This window comes from Pleurodeles waltl, chromosome 10 (genome assembly GCF_031143425.1).
Source record: "Pleurodeles waltl isolate 20211129_DDA chromosome 10, aPleWal1.hap1.20221129, whole genome shotgun sequence".
Classification (NCBI taxonomy): Eukaryota; Metazoa; Chordata; class Amphibia; order Caudata; family Salamandridae; genus Pleurodeles; species Pleurodeles waltl.
In genome coordinates, this window is record NC_090449.1 from 609,738,634 (window position 1) to 609,756,941 (window position 18,308).

The 18,308-nt window shown below is 42.9% G+C and overlaps 1 protein-coding gene across 1 annotated transcript in view; it reads right to left on the bottom strand.

Annotated features, from left to right (window-relative positions):
* WDR48 (WD repeat domain 48) overlaps nucleotides 1-9,573 on the bottom strand; it is a 353,999-nt gene extending 344,426 nt beyond the window's left edge. The window contains exon 1 of the mRNA XM_069211082.1: nucleotides 9,436-9,573. Coding sequence (XP_069067183.1) covers nucleotides 9,436-9,510 — 75 coding nt within the window. The 5' untranslated portion in view covers nucleotides 9,511-9,573. The remainder of the gene's footprint in view (nucleotides 1-9,435) is intronic.
* Between the last annotated feature and the right edge of the window lie 8,735 nt (nucleotides 9,574-18,308).

The following is an 18,308-nucleotide window of genomic DNA, read 5'->3' on the forward strand; positions in this document are numbered from 1 at the left end:
GATTAGAGTTTGGTTTTTAGGGACTCTTGCAGGCAGTATGTCTTTTCTTGTACAGCAGTCAGAACCTAGAGAAAGCATTATAATATTCAGTGTGTATACGGTATACTTTATGAAATGTAGGGAGCAAAAAACGTAATTCTTGATTATTTTGCCTTTACATCACCACTACAATCAAGCACTTAGAGGCATATACCCGTTTACTGTCCAGTATCAAAAAGGATACTGCCTTTCCAGATAGAAAGGCAGTTTATAAATACCCCAATCAATCAGTTTCATATGAAATATAAAAATGAGGCAGGAAAAAAAAAATTTAAAAAAACAGCATGACTCCATTCTCAATATATACAATAGCTCAGTATAAAAATACCAGACAAAGAGGTGCAGATGAGTTATCAGGAAAGCAATGAGAAACAGTTAAACTGCCAGTTTGCAATCTTAAAGAACCTAGCATCCCACTTGGCATAAGTGTCACATTTGCGCATCCCAAGAGCTTTGCAATTCGCTGGCTATTTTTTTTTCCAAACCTAAAGTACATCAAATATGTGGGTAATCAGCAAACAAAAGAGTACAGGAAAGGTCAAAATGTGCCACAATAACATACTCCACCCTTACATTCACCTCCAATACCCTCATATAGTGGTGCCTTGGCAGAAGTAATTCTAATCTTTATCTTAGAAAAAAAAAAGAATGCAAAGTCCAAATAAGAGATGGCCAGGATCTTCTCGAGATCCAGTCCAGGAGAAATGTATAACAAGCATGTACAATGCAATGGGTCTTGCGTTTGCTCGAGTTAGAGCTACTGATGTTGTATATTCCTAACTGGACGTTTCTTGCCACATAAATTGAAAATGAAAAGTAAAACAGTTGACATAAGCGAGACGATTCAAAGCGCCACGGCCCTCATGAACATGAGTGTGAAGGAGCGACACAAAAGGAAAAAGAATTTTACTTGCAGTCAAACGTATCGACAAATATGCCATTATTCATTGAACGCGGTTGGTGTCCAAGGCGGTAATAAAACCGTCCCAAGGAGGGACGAACGTAAAGCATTTACCAATGATAACAAAGGATTTTTTAAAGGCAAGCCTATGAATGACTGAAAGCTACGGGCGTGCAGGGAGCCTGGTTAAAAGTCCACAAAAAACCTAGAACAGGTCACAGCGCTTGCGTGCTTAACCTAATAAGTATATCAAACCACATTTTGACTTGATTACTTGGCTCACGACAAGTACCACAAACATACAGGCATGCATAATTCATAGACACACATGGAACGTAGATGACAGAGGAACTTAGAGGCCTGTGTCCAAATTACAATATCTTGCTAAGCTACTTGAGAAGACAGTAACACAGGGCTATGCCAGTTTAATCAACCGAATAAACTGCCTGGTAGACACCAGGCTAGCTTTAGGCCTTTGCACTGAACACGGTGAGTCGAGTGCTCTGCCTAGATACCATACAATACATTTGTTGAAACAAACCCCACATGCGTGAAACTGGTCAACAAAACTCTAAAACCAGTGTTGACATCTAGCTCTGCTTCTAAAACGCAGTCCCTCTGGGACATGTATTCAAAATCGTTCATCTTGCAATCCACAGCGTCCTATTACCAAAAATCAAGCCTATGAGTAGGTAAAAAGACCTGTAAAATGGATCTGTGAGTTTAGCACTTACCATGGATGCTGGTTGGGAAAGGAAGGTTATAAATTTAAATCTATCGTGGCAGAGACAACTCAAACTTTCATTATTTCAACACTGATGGAAAACTATTAAATGTGTAACTACAATACCTTTTGTTTACAACGCTTACAAACATCAGCATGGTTAGGTTAAATGTTCTATGGAAGTGACCGACATGTCCAGAGCACTACTTATTAGGTAGGATGGATGTGGCAGCCATGGTCAAGCATCTGGGCCTGGGGACAGGCCTACTTGCAAGCAAAGGAATGTGTCAGTTGCAAAGAGCCTCTCCAGGCTGAGTGGGGGCATATTCTCGTAAATCCAGTCTGTATGCCCAAACATTTCAAAATATATTTCAGTAGTTGTGAAAGCCCATTTTGTGCACTTCTGTGTGATGAAAAAAATATTTTAAAAGGAGATAAACAAATCACAACACTTTGCTTGGTGATTTGCAAATGATAAATATGTTTTCTCAATCCCAATTTTCACAGATTATTGTTAATTCAGTATGTAGTTTGATCAGTAAAGCTGCAAAATAGTGGAATGATTTTTGGACATTTCTTGGACATTTACTGTCTGTGACTGACAGTGTGTTGCCACATAATGCTTTAGTAATATATCTATTAAAAGTGAGCGTTTAAACATAAACTGAGAAACACTCCTGCCCTGATGACAATGCCATTAGTAAACTAAGGGGCAAGTCATGGATCATATGTCCCCTATAAGTGGGCTAGATTCTTATTGTACGTGGAGCATTAATTTTGTCTATTTAATCAAACAAAAGTGTTTTTGTACAGCAGAAATGCTAAGCTCACAAATATGAAGGTGCACTTGTATGTGAGAATGAAGAAAAAGGCGAGACTGTAAAATAAAATATTTGCCTAGGATCACACAATTTGAGACCCATTTATGGGTCAAGTACATTACTGTAAGGTCGAGTAGATTATTCAAGTTACTCGACCTGCAGGTCTAGTAAAGATTTTATAATTTTTTGAGGCCTGTTAAGACAATGGCTACTAGAATTATGCAATAGTGTGGCTGTGGCGATTTTGGCATTAATACAGGTTTGCTGCATTTTCCACACAATCCATTGTTGCTGCATAATGTGCAGAGTTTAACCCGAATAGTTCATGAGTTACTAAAACGCAGCAACATGTTTCTGGACACTGGTAGGCTTTTTGAAAACTTTGACTGGTCATCTTTCTGTTCCTAATAGGGTGCAACCAATACCCAGACAGGGTTAACGTGTTTAAAAATGAAAAAATAATAAAGCAATACTATCACAGAATGTGCCCCGTTACACCGCATGATTTAGCTTTTCTTGTCAAGTAATATACTCAAGTCTGCCGCATAAATTTAGCCCTCCGCTGCAGCATAATATTAGTGGCTCTGCTTAAGACTAGGAGGACTACAATGTGTAGGATCCATGTCATCCATACTGGCAGGAATTATACGCTAAGAGTGCTTAGTCTGAAGAAATATAAATGTAAGGTTTAAAACGTAGCATAGTGGTTGGGGTTGTTTTTTCTAATAAATATTTATTATTATCCAAAGGAACTCTATTTAGCAACCTTAGAATAATAAAAGATTAGGGGAAAAAACATTAAGGTTGTAAAGCCATGCCCTGCAGGTTCCATGCTGCTATTTGATTCTGGTTCATAGCCAGAGCAACTGTAATTATGCAGCTGAAGTCTAAATTAGGCAGCAGGTTTATTTTAATTATGTGGGAAGAAAAAGCAAATTATGTGGTGTAAACTGGCATATTTTGTGATAGCATTACTTCATAATTTTTACGCTTTACACTTGCTAAAACTTTCTGGGCATAGATTGCACCTCATTAGTACTGGTTCAACACCCACATATAGTAATGAGGAAGACAAAACTGACTAGTGAACTTTTGCAAAGGGCGTGCTGTTTTGTGGCAACACATGATGCTGCATTTTTAGTAAGTTGTCAACCATTTAAACTAGAAACAAAAACTTTTGTTAAGATCTGCTGATCATGTAGCAGATGATGGATTATGTGGCAAATCCATAACTATGCAAAAAGCTCTGCAGCAGCTCAAGCGCATAACTCCAGTGGTCCTGTTCATGATTCACTGTGCTTTATTAAAAATGTATCTTATAAACTGCAATTAACAAAAATATCTCTGTGACAAGAACATAACACACTGAACTATCTACATAAAAAACATTTATCTGCATGTTACACGTTGTGTTTTGCTGGAGGAACATTATCCCCCTGCACCACTTTAAGATAACTCAAAACTCAGAAAAACTCTACTCTCTCCAACAGTTACATTAATTATCAGAGTTAAATTACTGGCACATACTGTGGGTGCATTTAACCCTGCAGTAAATGTGAAAATACCAGGGATGTGGAATTCCTATCGGGACATCTTGTTTGGGGTCAAGGGCAACAAGTTTTTATGTTTACTTTGTCCTTGGGACAAGTAGGCCCAACCCCCTGCAGCACAAACCCTTTGGCTGCCTGTTTACAGAGAGTGGAACTCTCTGCAGTTGAGGTAATGTGTTTCCAAAAGATAATGCTGTTCGAACTTGTATTTATGGTTCATTATTTGAAAACCTTCACTATTAGGGTGAGTGCTGTAAATAAATGTTTTAAGGTCACACTTCACTACTGACGTTGGTTCCAGTACAAAAACAAAAAAAAACGTGTATACACATGTTTGAAAAGTTTAGGCTATGAGGCTAAGTATAATGCTCCCAGAATGCTCTCCGATTATATGCAAATGAAGTGTCATTTAGTAAAATGTTTTGATGCATGCTAGTATTTCCCAAAAATATTTCTCATGGAAAATCAGTGTAACCATTTTCAACACGATTATGGGAAGCATGAAAATAAACAAACACTGACAAAGCCAACTGATCTGACATATTTTTATAAGTCTTTTAGCTTCATCAATGTGTGTCTTGTTTTGACATGGCTTTTGTAACACTTTATTGTTGTGGGAGCTACCAGGCCCTCAACATTGTAACAAACACTGGCAAAAACCCCCCAAAACGTTTTTGAACTCTAAAAGCACATGTTGCCACCAGTGGCATAACAAAGGCCCCGCAGCCGCCCTCCAGGGGGCCCCTTCAGCACAGCACCTGCCCTGAGTGAGTCTGGAGAAGGGGCTCCTCCATGTTCTTTGCAAAGGGGCACCCTCCAGTTTTGTTACGTCACTGATTGCCACTGTAGTTCCTGACACTGAAGAAAACTACTTTGTGTGCCAATATGCTCCTTGTGGAAGAGAAGAATGCGATCACTCACAGTAAAGCCAGCCGAAAGAGAGAGAAATAGAAGTTTAATAAAAACAAAATGTCTTTGTTAACACCAGACCTAATTAGGGACCAAGACCCACATGTAGGTAGCTTTTTGCATGTCGCACACAGCGACTTTCGCTGTTTGCGACGTACAAAAAGCACATTGCGATGCACAAACACAGTTTTGCGATTCGGTAACCTGGTTACCGAATCGCAAAACGGGTTTGCGACTCGCAATTAGGAAGGGGTGTTCCCTTCCTAATTGCGACTCGCAGTGCAACGTAGGATTGTTTTGCGAATGCGGGCGCAAACCAATGGCAGTTTGCACCCATTTCAAATGGGTGCTAACACTTTCACAAAAGGGAAGGGGTCCCCCTGGGACCCCTTCCCCATTGTGAATGTCACTGTAAACATTTTTTCAGAGCAGGCAGTGGTCCTGCAGACCACTGCCTGCTCTGAAAAAATGAAACGAAAACGTTTCATTTTTCGTTTTTGTAATGCATCTCGTTTTCCTTTAAGGAAAACGGGCTGCATTACAAAAAACTGCTTTATTGAAAAGCAGTCGCAGACATGGTGGTCTGCTGTCTCCAGCAGGCCACCATCCCTGTGAGGCCGCCATTCGCAAGGGGGTCGCAAATTGCGACCCACCTCATGATTATTCATGAGGTGTGCATTTGCGAAGCCCTTGCGAATCACAGATGGTGTCAGGGACACCATCCTACATTCGGATTTGCGACTCGCAATTTGCGGGTCACAAATCTGAACCTACCTACATGTGGCCCCAAATTCTTAAAGAAAGTCACAAAAGTGCACCCATGGTATATGTCGTACCCCTATAAAATATTTGTGAACTGTATTTTAGCATGGGTAAATACGCATGTGTAGATTTGCTCATCTGAAAATCTATTGAGCATTTGCAAGTTCATTTTCCCTCCAGCCACTTTCTTCCCAACCCTGGAAGAAGTTCTAATCCTGCCATTGTCAGGAGTAAATGTCCACCCTTTCTTATTATGGGAAAATATTAGAGAGAAGCTGGTGAAAATCTTTAAAACATGCAGGTTAGTAGGTTTGCAGACTCAAAGGCATTCCAGCCCTGGAACTATTGCTTTCTGCTTCCTCCAGCCCCAGTATGCAGATCTGCAGAAAGGTGGAAAAATAAGGAAATTGCTACAGTAGGGATTGAAACTGCAAATATTCAAGCCCTACTATGGTAGTAGCCCTGGCATACTCAGAGAGGCTATTATCAGAGCTCTTACATAATGAGATTGCTGCTATAATTTGGCGCCACACTACATGGCACCAAAGGGACAAGTAGATCTTTTTACAGGACAAGTAGATTTGAGAAGCAACCTGTCCCGTGGACAAGTAGATATTTTAATAAATTCCACACCCCTGAATACAGCCCTTCCCCAGAGCTTGGCCGGCCTAGTGAAGATGCCATGCTCTAAGGCCAGGCAGGAGGTGTCCCAGCACATGTTGTGACTGCACAGAGAGGCTCAATATAATTCTGTCTCTGACAATCGGCTAGCAAACAGAATGACAATAGGCCAATAGCAGTCTATGCCAAGTCATAGGGGGCTGCTGCAGGACCTTGTGTTTGCAAAAGGAGAACCAGCTGGCCGGCCCCCTGTTACAGAACTGAGGCTCCTCGCTCAATGTCCAGAATTACGGACAAAAGGTGTTTGTGAAAAGGCTCTTCAAGGACAACAGACGTGGTGGTCACCCTACACAGTATTCAAAAATAACTTTGCCTCTCCATTTCGCTGTCCAGTCGGAGTCTGACGGTTTCTGCCATAGCATCTATCTAAGCTTCATGACATGAGTTGAACACTTGAAAATAAATGTAAGACACAGTGCTTGGTAAGACCTTTCTGCTCCTAACAGCTTCCAAACCAACAGCAAAACAGAATGAATCCACACACCTAGTCAAACCTTCTGTAAACCATGCACCTTTGTTCAGCAATGAAATCTAATTGTAAGACAATATAATAAAGCACTCTATTAAAATTGCATGAAATTGTGTTCTAAAATACATGAAAGGATCTGAAAGGAGCCTAGATCCAAATCTATATACTATGCATGCAACTGTTTGAACCAGCACATCACACACTGCAATCCATATGTCTTCCTGAGGCCCACTATAGTCTCGCCAGAAACAGAGAAAGAATTCAAAAGCGGCTACACTACCGGAGAGCAGGAGTTCTGGGTAACCCATGCAGGCAAATTGATCTCATGTATCGAGTTTCCTCTACGCATATGTGCCTCAGTCAAAAGAATGGCAATTCACTGCCTGCACATTACTATTCTAGGCTAATTAGTGTCTTCTATTCGGATTGTGAGCCCACCCAAATGACTGCTTTGAGATCTGGGCCTGCGAGATTGCTTGCTCTGCCTCCCCTTCTGTCTCCATTCAACAGGAAAACTCACCTTTAATAGGACATAGTCATCAAAATCTGTGTGTTACACCAACAGCACTCATTAAGTGTAAGCCCAGCATCGGCGTCTGCACAGCACGGCTCCTAGCCTTCTAGTTAGCAGTTCAGGGATATTTTGCAAGCACATCATCCCCAAGCAACAGTCCACGCTGGACAACTCCTGGAACCATCACATGCACAACATAGCTCAAGGCGACACAATAACAAACTCTCTTCAAACCACATGTATTCTTAGCCCTGTACCAGCAGTTTACATCAGACAACTTAAGAACCATCATGGTCACAGTACATCTCTTAACTATCTAGTCGTTTAAGTGTTTGATGCCTTAATGTCAGTCCTAAATCAAGTTATACCAACATCTGACCCAATACCAACAGTAAACATTAGAAACAACCAACAGCGTTATACATACAGTATAGCATCAAACTATTTAATTAGACAAGCATTTGACATCTTGGTGGTACATCATTCAAATTATCTACATCCTGGGACATACTACAAAGATTAACCGTCCTGTTATCTTACATACACCACACACACATACTTTAGACATAAACACTTGAGCTAAGCAATGGACAACTGTTTACCAAAGCAGTACAAAATAAAAGGAAATTGTATTCTGTAACTGCATCCATTCACAAAGTGCTCTGAACGGGGCCACAACAGGATCAAGCTGTCTGCTTTCAGTATAATTCATTATAAATGAATACACTAGTTCAGTGGCTCCCAACCCAGAGACCCTGAAGGTCAACTAAGCTGCCTCAGAGGGGTCCCGGCTGCATAGACAATTAAATAATATTAGCAGATTTATGAAGTGTATATAAATAAAGTGGCTAAATGTACAATTGAACAGTTTAATATGTACTGTAAATGTGAAACTGGCTCACACAGAATATAGTATGGACAATGTGTGCCTTCAATTGAATTTAGAAATGTTCCAACCTTCCTTCTAAAATACATTTTTTTATTTATATTGGTTTGCTAATTAAATAAAATATGTTATAATTTGTGCATGTCTGATGAATGCTTGTTTCTGTATTTTTGTGCATTGGTTTGCGGTTTAAATCATCAACAATGTTTAGGCCAGGGTTCCTGGCTTCCAGTAGTGGAAGGTCCCCGGAATCGAACAATGAGTCAGTGAAGGTCCACAGTTTCCAGTGATGAAAAGATGGGGGTCCACAGAAGTCAAAGGTTGAGAACCAAAGCACTAATCCACCCTAGTCTTGACACCGCCTGTCCACTAAAATTCACGCATTAATAGTAAGAAACGCAACCAAACACAAACAGGCTACTTATTTTCAGCCAATGCGAATGCCAGTAACAAAAGACGCACAGTTACCAAAAAAGCTCCGGAACCGTAGAAAATTTGGGAAAGGGATGTACAGGAGCTTTTACAATAGACATAAATACCAACACTCCCGGGTTCGGCACACGACTCATGTTGTTTTAAACTAAAAAGTACAGCAAGTACGTAGTTTCCGTCGTAAAGCGTCGTCCTCTCGAAATTAATTTTGAAATGTCAGTCTCTCAATGTTTTTCTCCTTTTCTTCTTCTCGTGATTTCGCATTTCTTACCATGTCTAACATGTACGACAAGGCTTTTACTTTTGATTTTCCATTGTAAGCATTGGTAAGAATATACCAGCAGATTCCATACTGTTCATTGAAAAAAAAACAGGCTAGCTGAACGAGAGCCTCGTAACCTTGGATCAGCTGACAGCTATTATCTTCTGTTATTGTTCAGCAAATGCCTAATGCCCCACGCCTGTTTTCAAATGCTCATGGTGCGAGTTAATGCACCTGCTTTTTACCGCATACCATTCTGCCGCTTTCAATTGATCAGCTCAATCACTACACATCATATCACTGCGTTTTATGCACCCTGCACTTGGGAAGTTTGAATGGTACGTTTCGCTACGGAACCCAACTGTTCGAATCTATGGCCGCTCGCAAACCATAAGGCTAACCAAGCCCCTCCGCACACGAACACGAAGAGTCGCCCAACTACCTCCCCTCGGCTTCGCTGCTTACAGCCATGTAGCACATAATACCTGTACTTTTCTCCTCCCGGCGGTATTCTGCCTATGATGCGCAGCCATCTTACTTGGGGAGCGACTTGTTCCCATCGCAGGAAACGACGCAGAATCGGCGCATAGGTGACGTCACCAAACGTCATGGGCGCGTGGACCGCACAAACACTGTTTACTAGGTTACTGGTTTTCCGCCTTCAGTGACAGAGTATTCACTGATTGGTCGACTGTGTGAGGTCGTACTCGGTTGCTATTGGTTGCTCTAAGCGCGAAGAGGAACGACAGGTCGAAATAAAATATCTAACCAGAGTTTACAGGGAAACAGGTGGAGAGAGAGTGGAAAATATGCGTGGCATATGTTTGATTAGAGGTGCGAGTCCCTAAGAACCAGACTTTAGTCTTGAGAGAAAGAGTCGAGGAATGACTGGTATATAAGGTCTAGATGTGGGCTGACCAAAGGCAGGGCCATCAGAGACAGCGCTTCAGAGGGGATTGTTAGAGAGACACAGCGCGGTAATGTAGAATCGGACTAAGCTGTCGTGGTCAAGAGGAGGCCTGTCGGAATGGGAGGCATTTTAGTACAGCGCAGGTTGGAGGGGTGGAATTTTATCAGAGGAGTGACTAGTGGGAGCTGATGATACCCAAAAGAGGCGTGACAGACAACTTTGATTAGTGACACGAAGACAGTTGCATTTTTTTTGGCATCTCCTTCAACTGTCCTGGATTTTTAAACTGCATTACTTTGTAATAATAATGTTTTGTATTGTCGCATAGGTTCTGTTAGACTTTTCATCCTTGGCGTTGTCTCCCTTACCTCTTTGCCTCTGTTCCCCGGGTTGTTGATGTGTGCTGGATTCTGTTTTTGCTGTTTTTGTTACTCTGGGCACTTTACTACTGCTATTCAGTGATAAAGTGCAGGTGCTTCTATATAAAATGTATGTGTGATTGGATTTCCATGATTGGCATATTTGATTTACTGGTAAGTCCCTAGTACAGTGCACTAGAGATGCCCAGGGCCTGTAAATCAAATGCCACTAGTGGGCCTGCAGCACTGGTTGTGCCACCAACATTAGTAGCACTGTAGACATGGCTCAGACCTACCACTGCAGTGTCTGTGTGTGCAGTTTTAAACTGCCAATTCGACTTGGCAAGTGTACCCACTTGTCAGGCCTAAACCTTCCCTTTTCTTACATGTAAGATACCCCTTAGGTAGGCCCTAGGTAGCCCATGGGCAGGGTGCAGTGTATGTTTAAGGTAGGACATATACTAATGTGCTTTATATGACCCGAAACTCAAATACTGCCAAATTCATTTGTTACTGTTGCAAGGCCTATCTTTCTCATAGGTTAACATGGGGGGCTACCTTTAAAAATTATTAAAGCGTAGATTCCCTTTGGGAGTAGATAGTCATGTGGAGTTTGGGGTCTCTGAGCTCACAATTTAAAAATACATCTTTTAGTAAAGTTGGTTTTAAGATTGTGTGTTTGAAAATGTCACTTTTAGAAAGTGAGCATTTTCTTGCGTAAACCATTCTTTGACTCTGCCTGTTTGTGGATTCCCTGTCTGGGTCAGTTTGACAGTTGGGCTGTTTGCACCTCTCTCTAGACAGTGACACAAAGGGAGCTGGGGTATAGCCTACATATCCTGATGAGTCATCTGTGCTAGATAAATATTTTCTATTTTTTTAAACCTGTGTTGTGTCCTTTTGTAGTGTTTTCATTGAGTTACTGTATGTGTTGGTACAAATACTTTACACCTAGACTCTGAAGTTAAGCCTTCCTGATTGTGCCAAGCTACCAAGAGGGTGAGCGGGGCTTAACTGAGGGTGATTCTCCTTTACCCTGACTAGAGTGAGGGTCCTTGCCTGGACAGGGGTAACCTGACTGCCAGCCAAAGACTCCATTTCTAACAGGTTCTCACTATCCTAATGAGACTGATTTGGGCGGCAGAATCACCTGTATTGCGGGGGACTGAGTCTAATCCCGCATCACTTGACACCTGTCGGCCTAATCCGGGTTTTGTTCCGGCTAACTCACAGTGCCTCATCTCCACCCAAGAGCAGGGATGATGGGGGCAACCGGGCGCATGACATAAATGACTCCTCAGGGGAATCGTGGTCACTCAGATCTCATATGTTTCTCTCAGTTACATTAGTCTCACATATGCAAGGACAATCCGAGGCAGAGTACAGAGTATAGTTCAATAAAGTTTTATTGAAGTAACTGCATCTTAGATAATAAAGCATGAATTGCAGTAACTAGGACAATGAAACACAATAGTATTAAAGTTGTGACAAGAGTAAAACACAAGAATAACGCTACCATATTGTCACTAGAGTTTTTAAGGATAGTTCCTTCCTAAGCTATGTTAGAGCACACCATGTTAAGCTTTTATTTTGCCCTTCAGGTTCCCCCCTGGGAGGACATCATACCTGAGCAAGAGGCCTGTAGTCTACAGAAGCAGCTGCAGCAAAGCAATCAAGAAATAGTCATGGTCATCTGGCTAGAATCTCCCTCTAACATGCATGGGTCAAAGTAGTGTTTTTAAAATGAAACAGCTGATGTTCCAAGAAAGGATCCCCGCATAAGAGTGTGAATGTTTCTGTGAACATTGGAGACAAAGCGTACCACTTTTGTCGGCAACCTATCTTGCTGTAGCCTTGAGAAAAGCACAGAGTGAAAGAAATGTCTTGTTTGAGAACGTAGTGCTGACCTAGACAAAGAACAGCTAGACAGAGAAAATAAAACAAGACCGCGAATGTAGCTCCTGTTAAAATAATATAACAAAGCTGAAATAAACATATCTAGGTTAAAGTGCACAGCGGCAGGCCTAGATTGCTAAAACAACGTATATAAAACTATAGCTCAAATGGCTGCACAACAATACTACTTTCCAAGATTTCAATGTTGTTGTTGTCCTCCAGATCTCAAACTCGGCAGTAATTAAAAACTGACCTTGCAAGGTCCTGGACTCACAATCTTCACTTTACGGGATAAAAAAAACAGAGATCGGTTTCTCAACATCGATATTTCCAACACTGACTATAAAACTTCAAGGTACTCCATGTCACAGATTTAGGTATGTTTCCGTTTCACATTTTACTTGATCTTACATTTCCTAAGCAGTCCTGCCAAGTTTCCAAGGTCCCATGCATGATGTGCTGGTCCAGTCCAGTTTTGTATTTGAGTTCTATGACTTGTAGACTTGTTTATTCTATTACAAAACAGCTCTACAAGTCCCAGAATTCAAAGAAAAAGAAATCAGGACTGTAGCATGGACCTAGAAAACTTGGCAGCTATATCCATGGGTGTTTTCTTTTTCCAAGACAATGTGTTGCTGTAGTTTTTTTGTGTAGCTTATTCTTGTACCATGCATACTGTGAACTGAGTCACCTCTGTCTGTTAGTTTAGGTTGCAGGTGAATGTTTTATCACAGGCAACGATTGATAGCTTTGGAGTTGAGGGTAAAGGAAGTGTACAAGTGGATTATTATTTAGGGTGGGCAATCGCCCATTTCAAGGAATAATATCTCTAACTTGTCTGGGGGAACCCCAAAAGTCAATAATCTAACCTGTGTTTAACCCTGTGGTAGTTATGGCACGAGTGGACAGGCTTACTTAGGCAATGTGTAAAGTATTTATGTAGTGCTAAAACAGTAATAAATTAAAAATCCCAAACCGAATTAGAAAAATAGAGTATGTTTTAATGCAAAAAAAGACACCAAAACATTAAAACCCCATTGAGGGTAATCAGAGCTATGCATTTGTAAAGATTTGAATGACAACAGTCTATGGAAGTGGTAGACTGGGACTTAGGCACGTATTCAGGCCGACTAAATGCAATTACAATTAAGTGTGAGTTGGATACATCAAGTGCTTTCTGACTTAAACTTTCATGGAACTCAAATGTTGCAACGTGGCAAGCCTGAAGCTTTATCCAACAAAGCCACATCAAAATTGGACCCTTTGCTACAAGGTCCTGCAGATGTCCCAGGGGTTTTGGAACTCCAAAACTCCTCTAAGCCCCTGCTTTTCAGAGTTTCTAGCACAGCTAGTCTGGGTCACCTTGAAGGCTCCCATGGCCTATGGGACAGTACTTAGGGGGCAGGACTCACATCAACAGAGGCCAATTGGCAAGGTCAAGTCCAGGACTAGTTGTTACAGATCATCTGGTCACTTAAGAAAAAATGCCTCATGCAGCTTGTGTCACTATAGCCACACAGTTCAGCCAATTGACCCTTGGAGTCCACTTCTCAGTCCTGGGCACAAGTGGGAGCAGATACATCCCTTTAGTTCACACAGGTCACAGAGAGCAGGCCCTCGTCCTTGTCTAATTTTCTGCAGCTCCAGAAAGTGTTCTAAGGAGGACTGCTGGAGGTGCCACATTTATGAGGTGCACTAGCCAGTGTGTGAGACTGAGTTCTGGTCCCTCCCTAACCAATGAGAAAAAAGTTCACAGGGATAGTTGGTGGCATGGGACTGTTCCCTGCGCAATGCCCAGTTGTGTTGAATGCAATGTGTGGCCTGACTGCGTACCTGTGATCCTCTTTTTTTGATGCCGGTCATGCTACACACTAATCGTGACCTAGATTTGACCTAGACCCAGCCTGATTACAATGCTAGGTTCTGGACCTATTTCTGAACCTGGAGTGGCGCACCATGTGCACCTTCATAGTGATAGATGACTACCATCCCTGACATAGGTGTCCTTTGTGGGGTGCGTTGGTAGAAACATACCATGTTACCTAGTTATAACAGGCTTTTTACCTGTGAAATATGAATGTTCACTTACTGGCCCAGTCATCTAAAGTTCTGCAGCTCTTGATGAACCCAGAATCCTAAATGCGACATCCCATGTGTTCCTCGTGTGCATGTATGCTAGAAGTTGTAGTGTGCTTGTGCATGCATATTAGATGCAGTAATGTGCCATGCAGGAGTGTTGCAGGCCTGCAGGTTTCATTTTGGAAGCCCACAGTCTGGACCAAAGTTCTCACTGGTGAGCCGGCTTAAGCTAAAATCTGCAGCTGCCACCCAGTAGACACCCACCATCAGAAGCCTCTGCTCCTGCTGTGGCATGCTATGTTGGTGGCTGCTGTACCTCCCGAACAGGACTACAGTGTGCTGCCAGGAAGCTCCTTCTTGCCACCAGTTAGATCCCGCTGCCGCAAGAGAAGTGAACGTGGTCTCACACCTTTCCTTGACTGCCATGAACTGCTGTAGGCTCACGTAGATTCAGCGAGAAGGCCAAACCACAACCTCATGGAATACTGAGGGGACTGAGTGGGGCCCGGAGCTGCTAATCTGACCTTTTTTGAGAGACTGATTGAACCTACCACAGGGGTGAGATTGGAACAACATGTTACACCCACCAGTAAACTGATTGACCCTTAGCCTGCTTTAGGGCTGAGGGGTGGCAGTACCAAAGGGGGGACCAACTAAAGCCAAATGATGACCTAATCAGCGAATGCCCCTAAGAGTACCAAGCCTGTCACCCTGGAATAAAGTATTCAAACATAATTGAATGTGTAGTGACATTCTCTGTTTTATGGAATAAAAGTGCATGTCTTTTCCTATAAAGAGAAGCACTGGGTTGGTCACTGATTTTATTGAACTGGCAAGGGTGTGATGGTATTAATTTTTGAGGTGAGCAACCCCCACACTAACCTCTAAGAAACGTGACGGCTCACCTACTGTACTACTGATAGTCAAAGGAGAAAAGGGTTGTTCTTGGCCCAGTTTGTAGTGATGTAGTAGGGCCAGCCCCAGAATAGCAAACGTAACAGCTTCAACCCCCACTATAGCCCCTGCCTGCCCCATGGCCTCATAAACATGGTCTTATATTTGGGTGCAAGCCTACAAAGGACAACTTCAAGCCATTAAAGCAGTAGTACAGCAGAATCACCTTATTACAGTACACAGCAAAAACGTCAGCTACAGGGTTAAAGGGAGAAGACCTTGACGCCCTGTCCTTAGATCAGTTGAAGGATGTACGTGTGTATAGAGCGTGGATATCTCCCAGAAGCAAGGACAGAGAGATCCTTGCGAGTTTTGGAAGGCTCAGGTAGATAAAATGGATGGAAAATTGATGTAGACTTTTGCAGTGGCACGTTGATACCCAAGAAGCTAGCTGTCTGAGCCCTATAGTTCAGTTTTCCTCCAAAGACCGCATGTGTAGAATGCAAAACGCAATGTCATCAGCGGCTGGCACTGACACTTTTTGGATGGGGGACTTAAATTGTATCGGGAATGGTGCTCTGAATTGCCGCACTCACAAACAGGTAACTAAACTTAGGATGATGGCTAGAATAGTGGAGGTCATGGCACACTTGGAGTCCAGCAATATATGGAGAGAAACGCACCCAGTACAGCAGGAATACACATGACACTCAGCCACACATGGTTCCTTTCAGCAGGCTAGACCATATATTAGTGATGCAACAGATGGCCACCAGAGTACAGTAGATAACGCACCTAACCCAATATCTGTCTGACCAAGCCCAGATTGGATGTCTATTTAAATGGAGGGGCAGTCTTAGGTCGCCCTATGCCTGGCGATTCCCATCTGAAATACTAAAGGACAGGTGGGCAGGGAGACAGCAGAAGCCCTGATATAATCTTTTAAAATCAACTGCAACACAACACAAAGCAGGCTTACAGAATGGGAAGTGATGAAAGCGGTGGTGAAGGGAAGATGTGTGTGTCTATCATGTGGGGTGAGACACACCCTACTGACAGAACTCCAGCATAAGGAAGAGACACTGGCAGAAATTCAGACACTACCATGGGTTGATGAACATATACAGGGCCGGAAACAGACGTGTTACGACAGATGGCAGTAGTTAGAGACTGACTTGAGCAATATACACTGAAATAGTATCAACTACTTCACAGGGAGGGGGAAACTTCGGGACAGCGCTTGGGAAACTTCGGGACAGCGCTTGGGAAACTTCGGGACAGCACTTGGCCTGGCCTGGATCTTACACCGTGAGATGCCACACCCTCCTGTTCTCCATCTTAAAAAGCCCAGAGGGGGAGACACATTCACCCAGAATGACATTCTGGAAGTATTTAGAAATCAGTTGAAACAGTTATACACTTGCCCCACTGACCCAAACAGGGAGTGTATCAGGAATTATCTGACTGGAATGCAGATCCTATGTGTAGGAGGGGTTGCGGCCCAGGAATTAGAAGCAGATCTCACATTTAGAGGAGGTTAAAAAGGCGATAACGTCTCTTCCAACTGGGAAAATGCCAGGGAATGATGGCTTCATGGCCACATTCTGTCAGGCCTTTCAAAAAACAGAAGTAGCACACTGATTACTCGCGGTGTACATGGAGGCACTAGACAAGAGAATACTCCCGAAGTCTATGTGAGAGGATAGCATAGCAATGGCTTTGAAACCCGTCGCTGTGGCGTCTGACCTGTCATCACATCGTCTGCTCACGATGATTAACATGGGCATGAAAGTCCTTTGTAAAGTGCTTACATTGAGACTGGGACCTGTGATTTCCAGGCTGGACCACCCAGACCAGTGTGGAGTCATCGAGAGTCGGAATACTATTATAAATCTCAGATGACTGATGCATGTCATGCATGAGGTGGAGGGCAGAAAGGAGGAACTTGCCTTGTTCTCTATTGATATTGCCAAGGCCTTTGATACAGTGGATTGGTGGCACCTAATGGCGGTTCTTGAAGCAATGGGGTTTGAACAGTGGTTCGGAGCCTGGGTGCAGTTACTCTATACGGAACCAATGGCCAGGGCCAGACTGAGACGGCTAAGCTCTGCACCTCTGAAGGTGAGCAGGGGCATCCGGCAGGAATGCCTGCTGTCGTCCCTGCTGTTTGCATTAGCGCTGGAAGCTTTGGCCATACAAATCAGACAGAAATGGCAATGTGGGGAATCCAAGTGGGGGGATAAACCATCTAATGTCACTATATGCAGATGACATGATATTCTTTATCACAGCTCAGAGAGAGTCGTTGTCAAAGCTGCTGGAGTACCTCAGCGCCTCTAGAAAAATGACAGGGCTGCATATGAATCCGAAAAAGTTCCTGATATTTCCCTTGGGCCGGCTTGCGGCACAGGATCCTACAGCGTTGCTAGTCTTGCTATTCCAATGGGAATGAGATCATTTTCATTATTTTGGGATAATGGTGGCGCACAGGGACAAGAAAAGGAAACAATATACTGTAGTGCGGATAATGGAGGGTCTCACTAAGTCAATACAATTCTGGAACACATTTCTGCTGCCCCGCATGGGATGGGTAGCTTTAGCAAAAAATTGTGTTTCTGCCGTGCTGCTTATATATGTTACAATACTCTGTGGATATGTTGCAGAGAACCGTGTTCATGCAGCTACACTCCTTACTAATGACACTAATATGGGTTGGAGGTAGATGCAGAGTAGCCTGTGAGATTCTACATTTGCCCACGGAGGAGAGGGCTTAGCATTGCCAAATATAGAGATGCATTATCTTGCATCTCAACTGCAGCATGCTGCTCATTGGTTGTCTGATGATGACAACTGGGAGAAAGATTTGCTTGCAGACGGGTCCTGTGGCACTGCACTGACGCAGCTGCTGCATAGTGGTGGGAGAGCTGATGTGCCTGTGCCATATATCATCAAGCATACAGCTTGCTTGTGGGAGCAAGCAGTGAAGGTGGTGCTGGGACGAACCCCTTTTGCATTTGAGTTTAATTCCTGGGATCTCCCAGCATTCCGTACAGAAGCTGACATGGTAGATGTGGGCACTTGTCGGGGGAGGATTTGAGGCACTGAGTGACCTTTATCCCAACAAGATGTTCAGCTTGTTTGAAGTAGCCCAAGAGACTTTTAACGCTAGACAGGAACACTTTCTTTTATATGCCACTATAGTAGATATTGTAAGGGACAT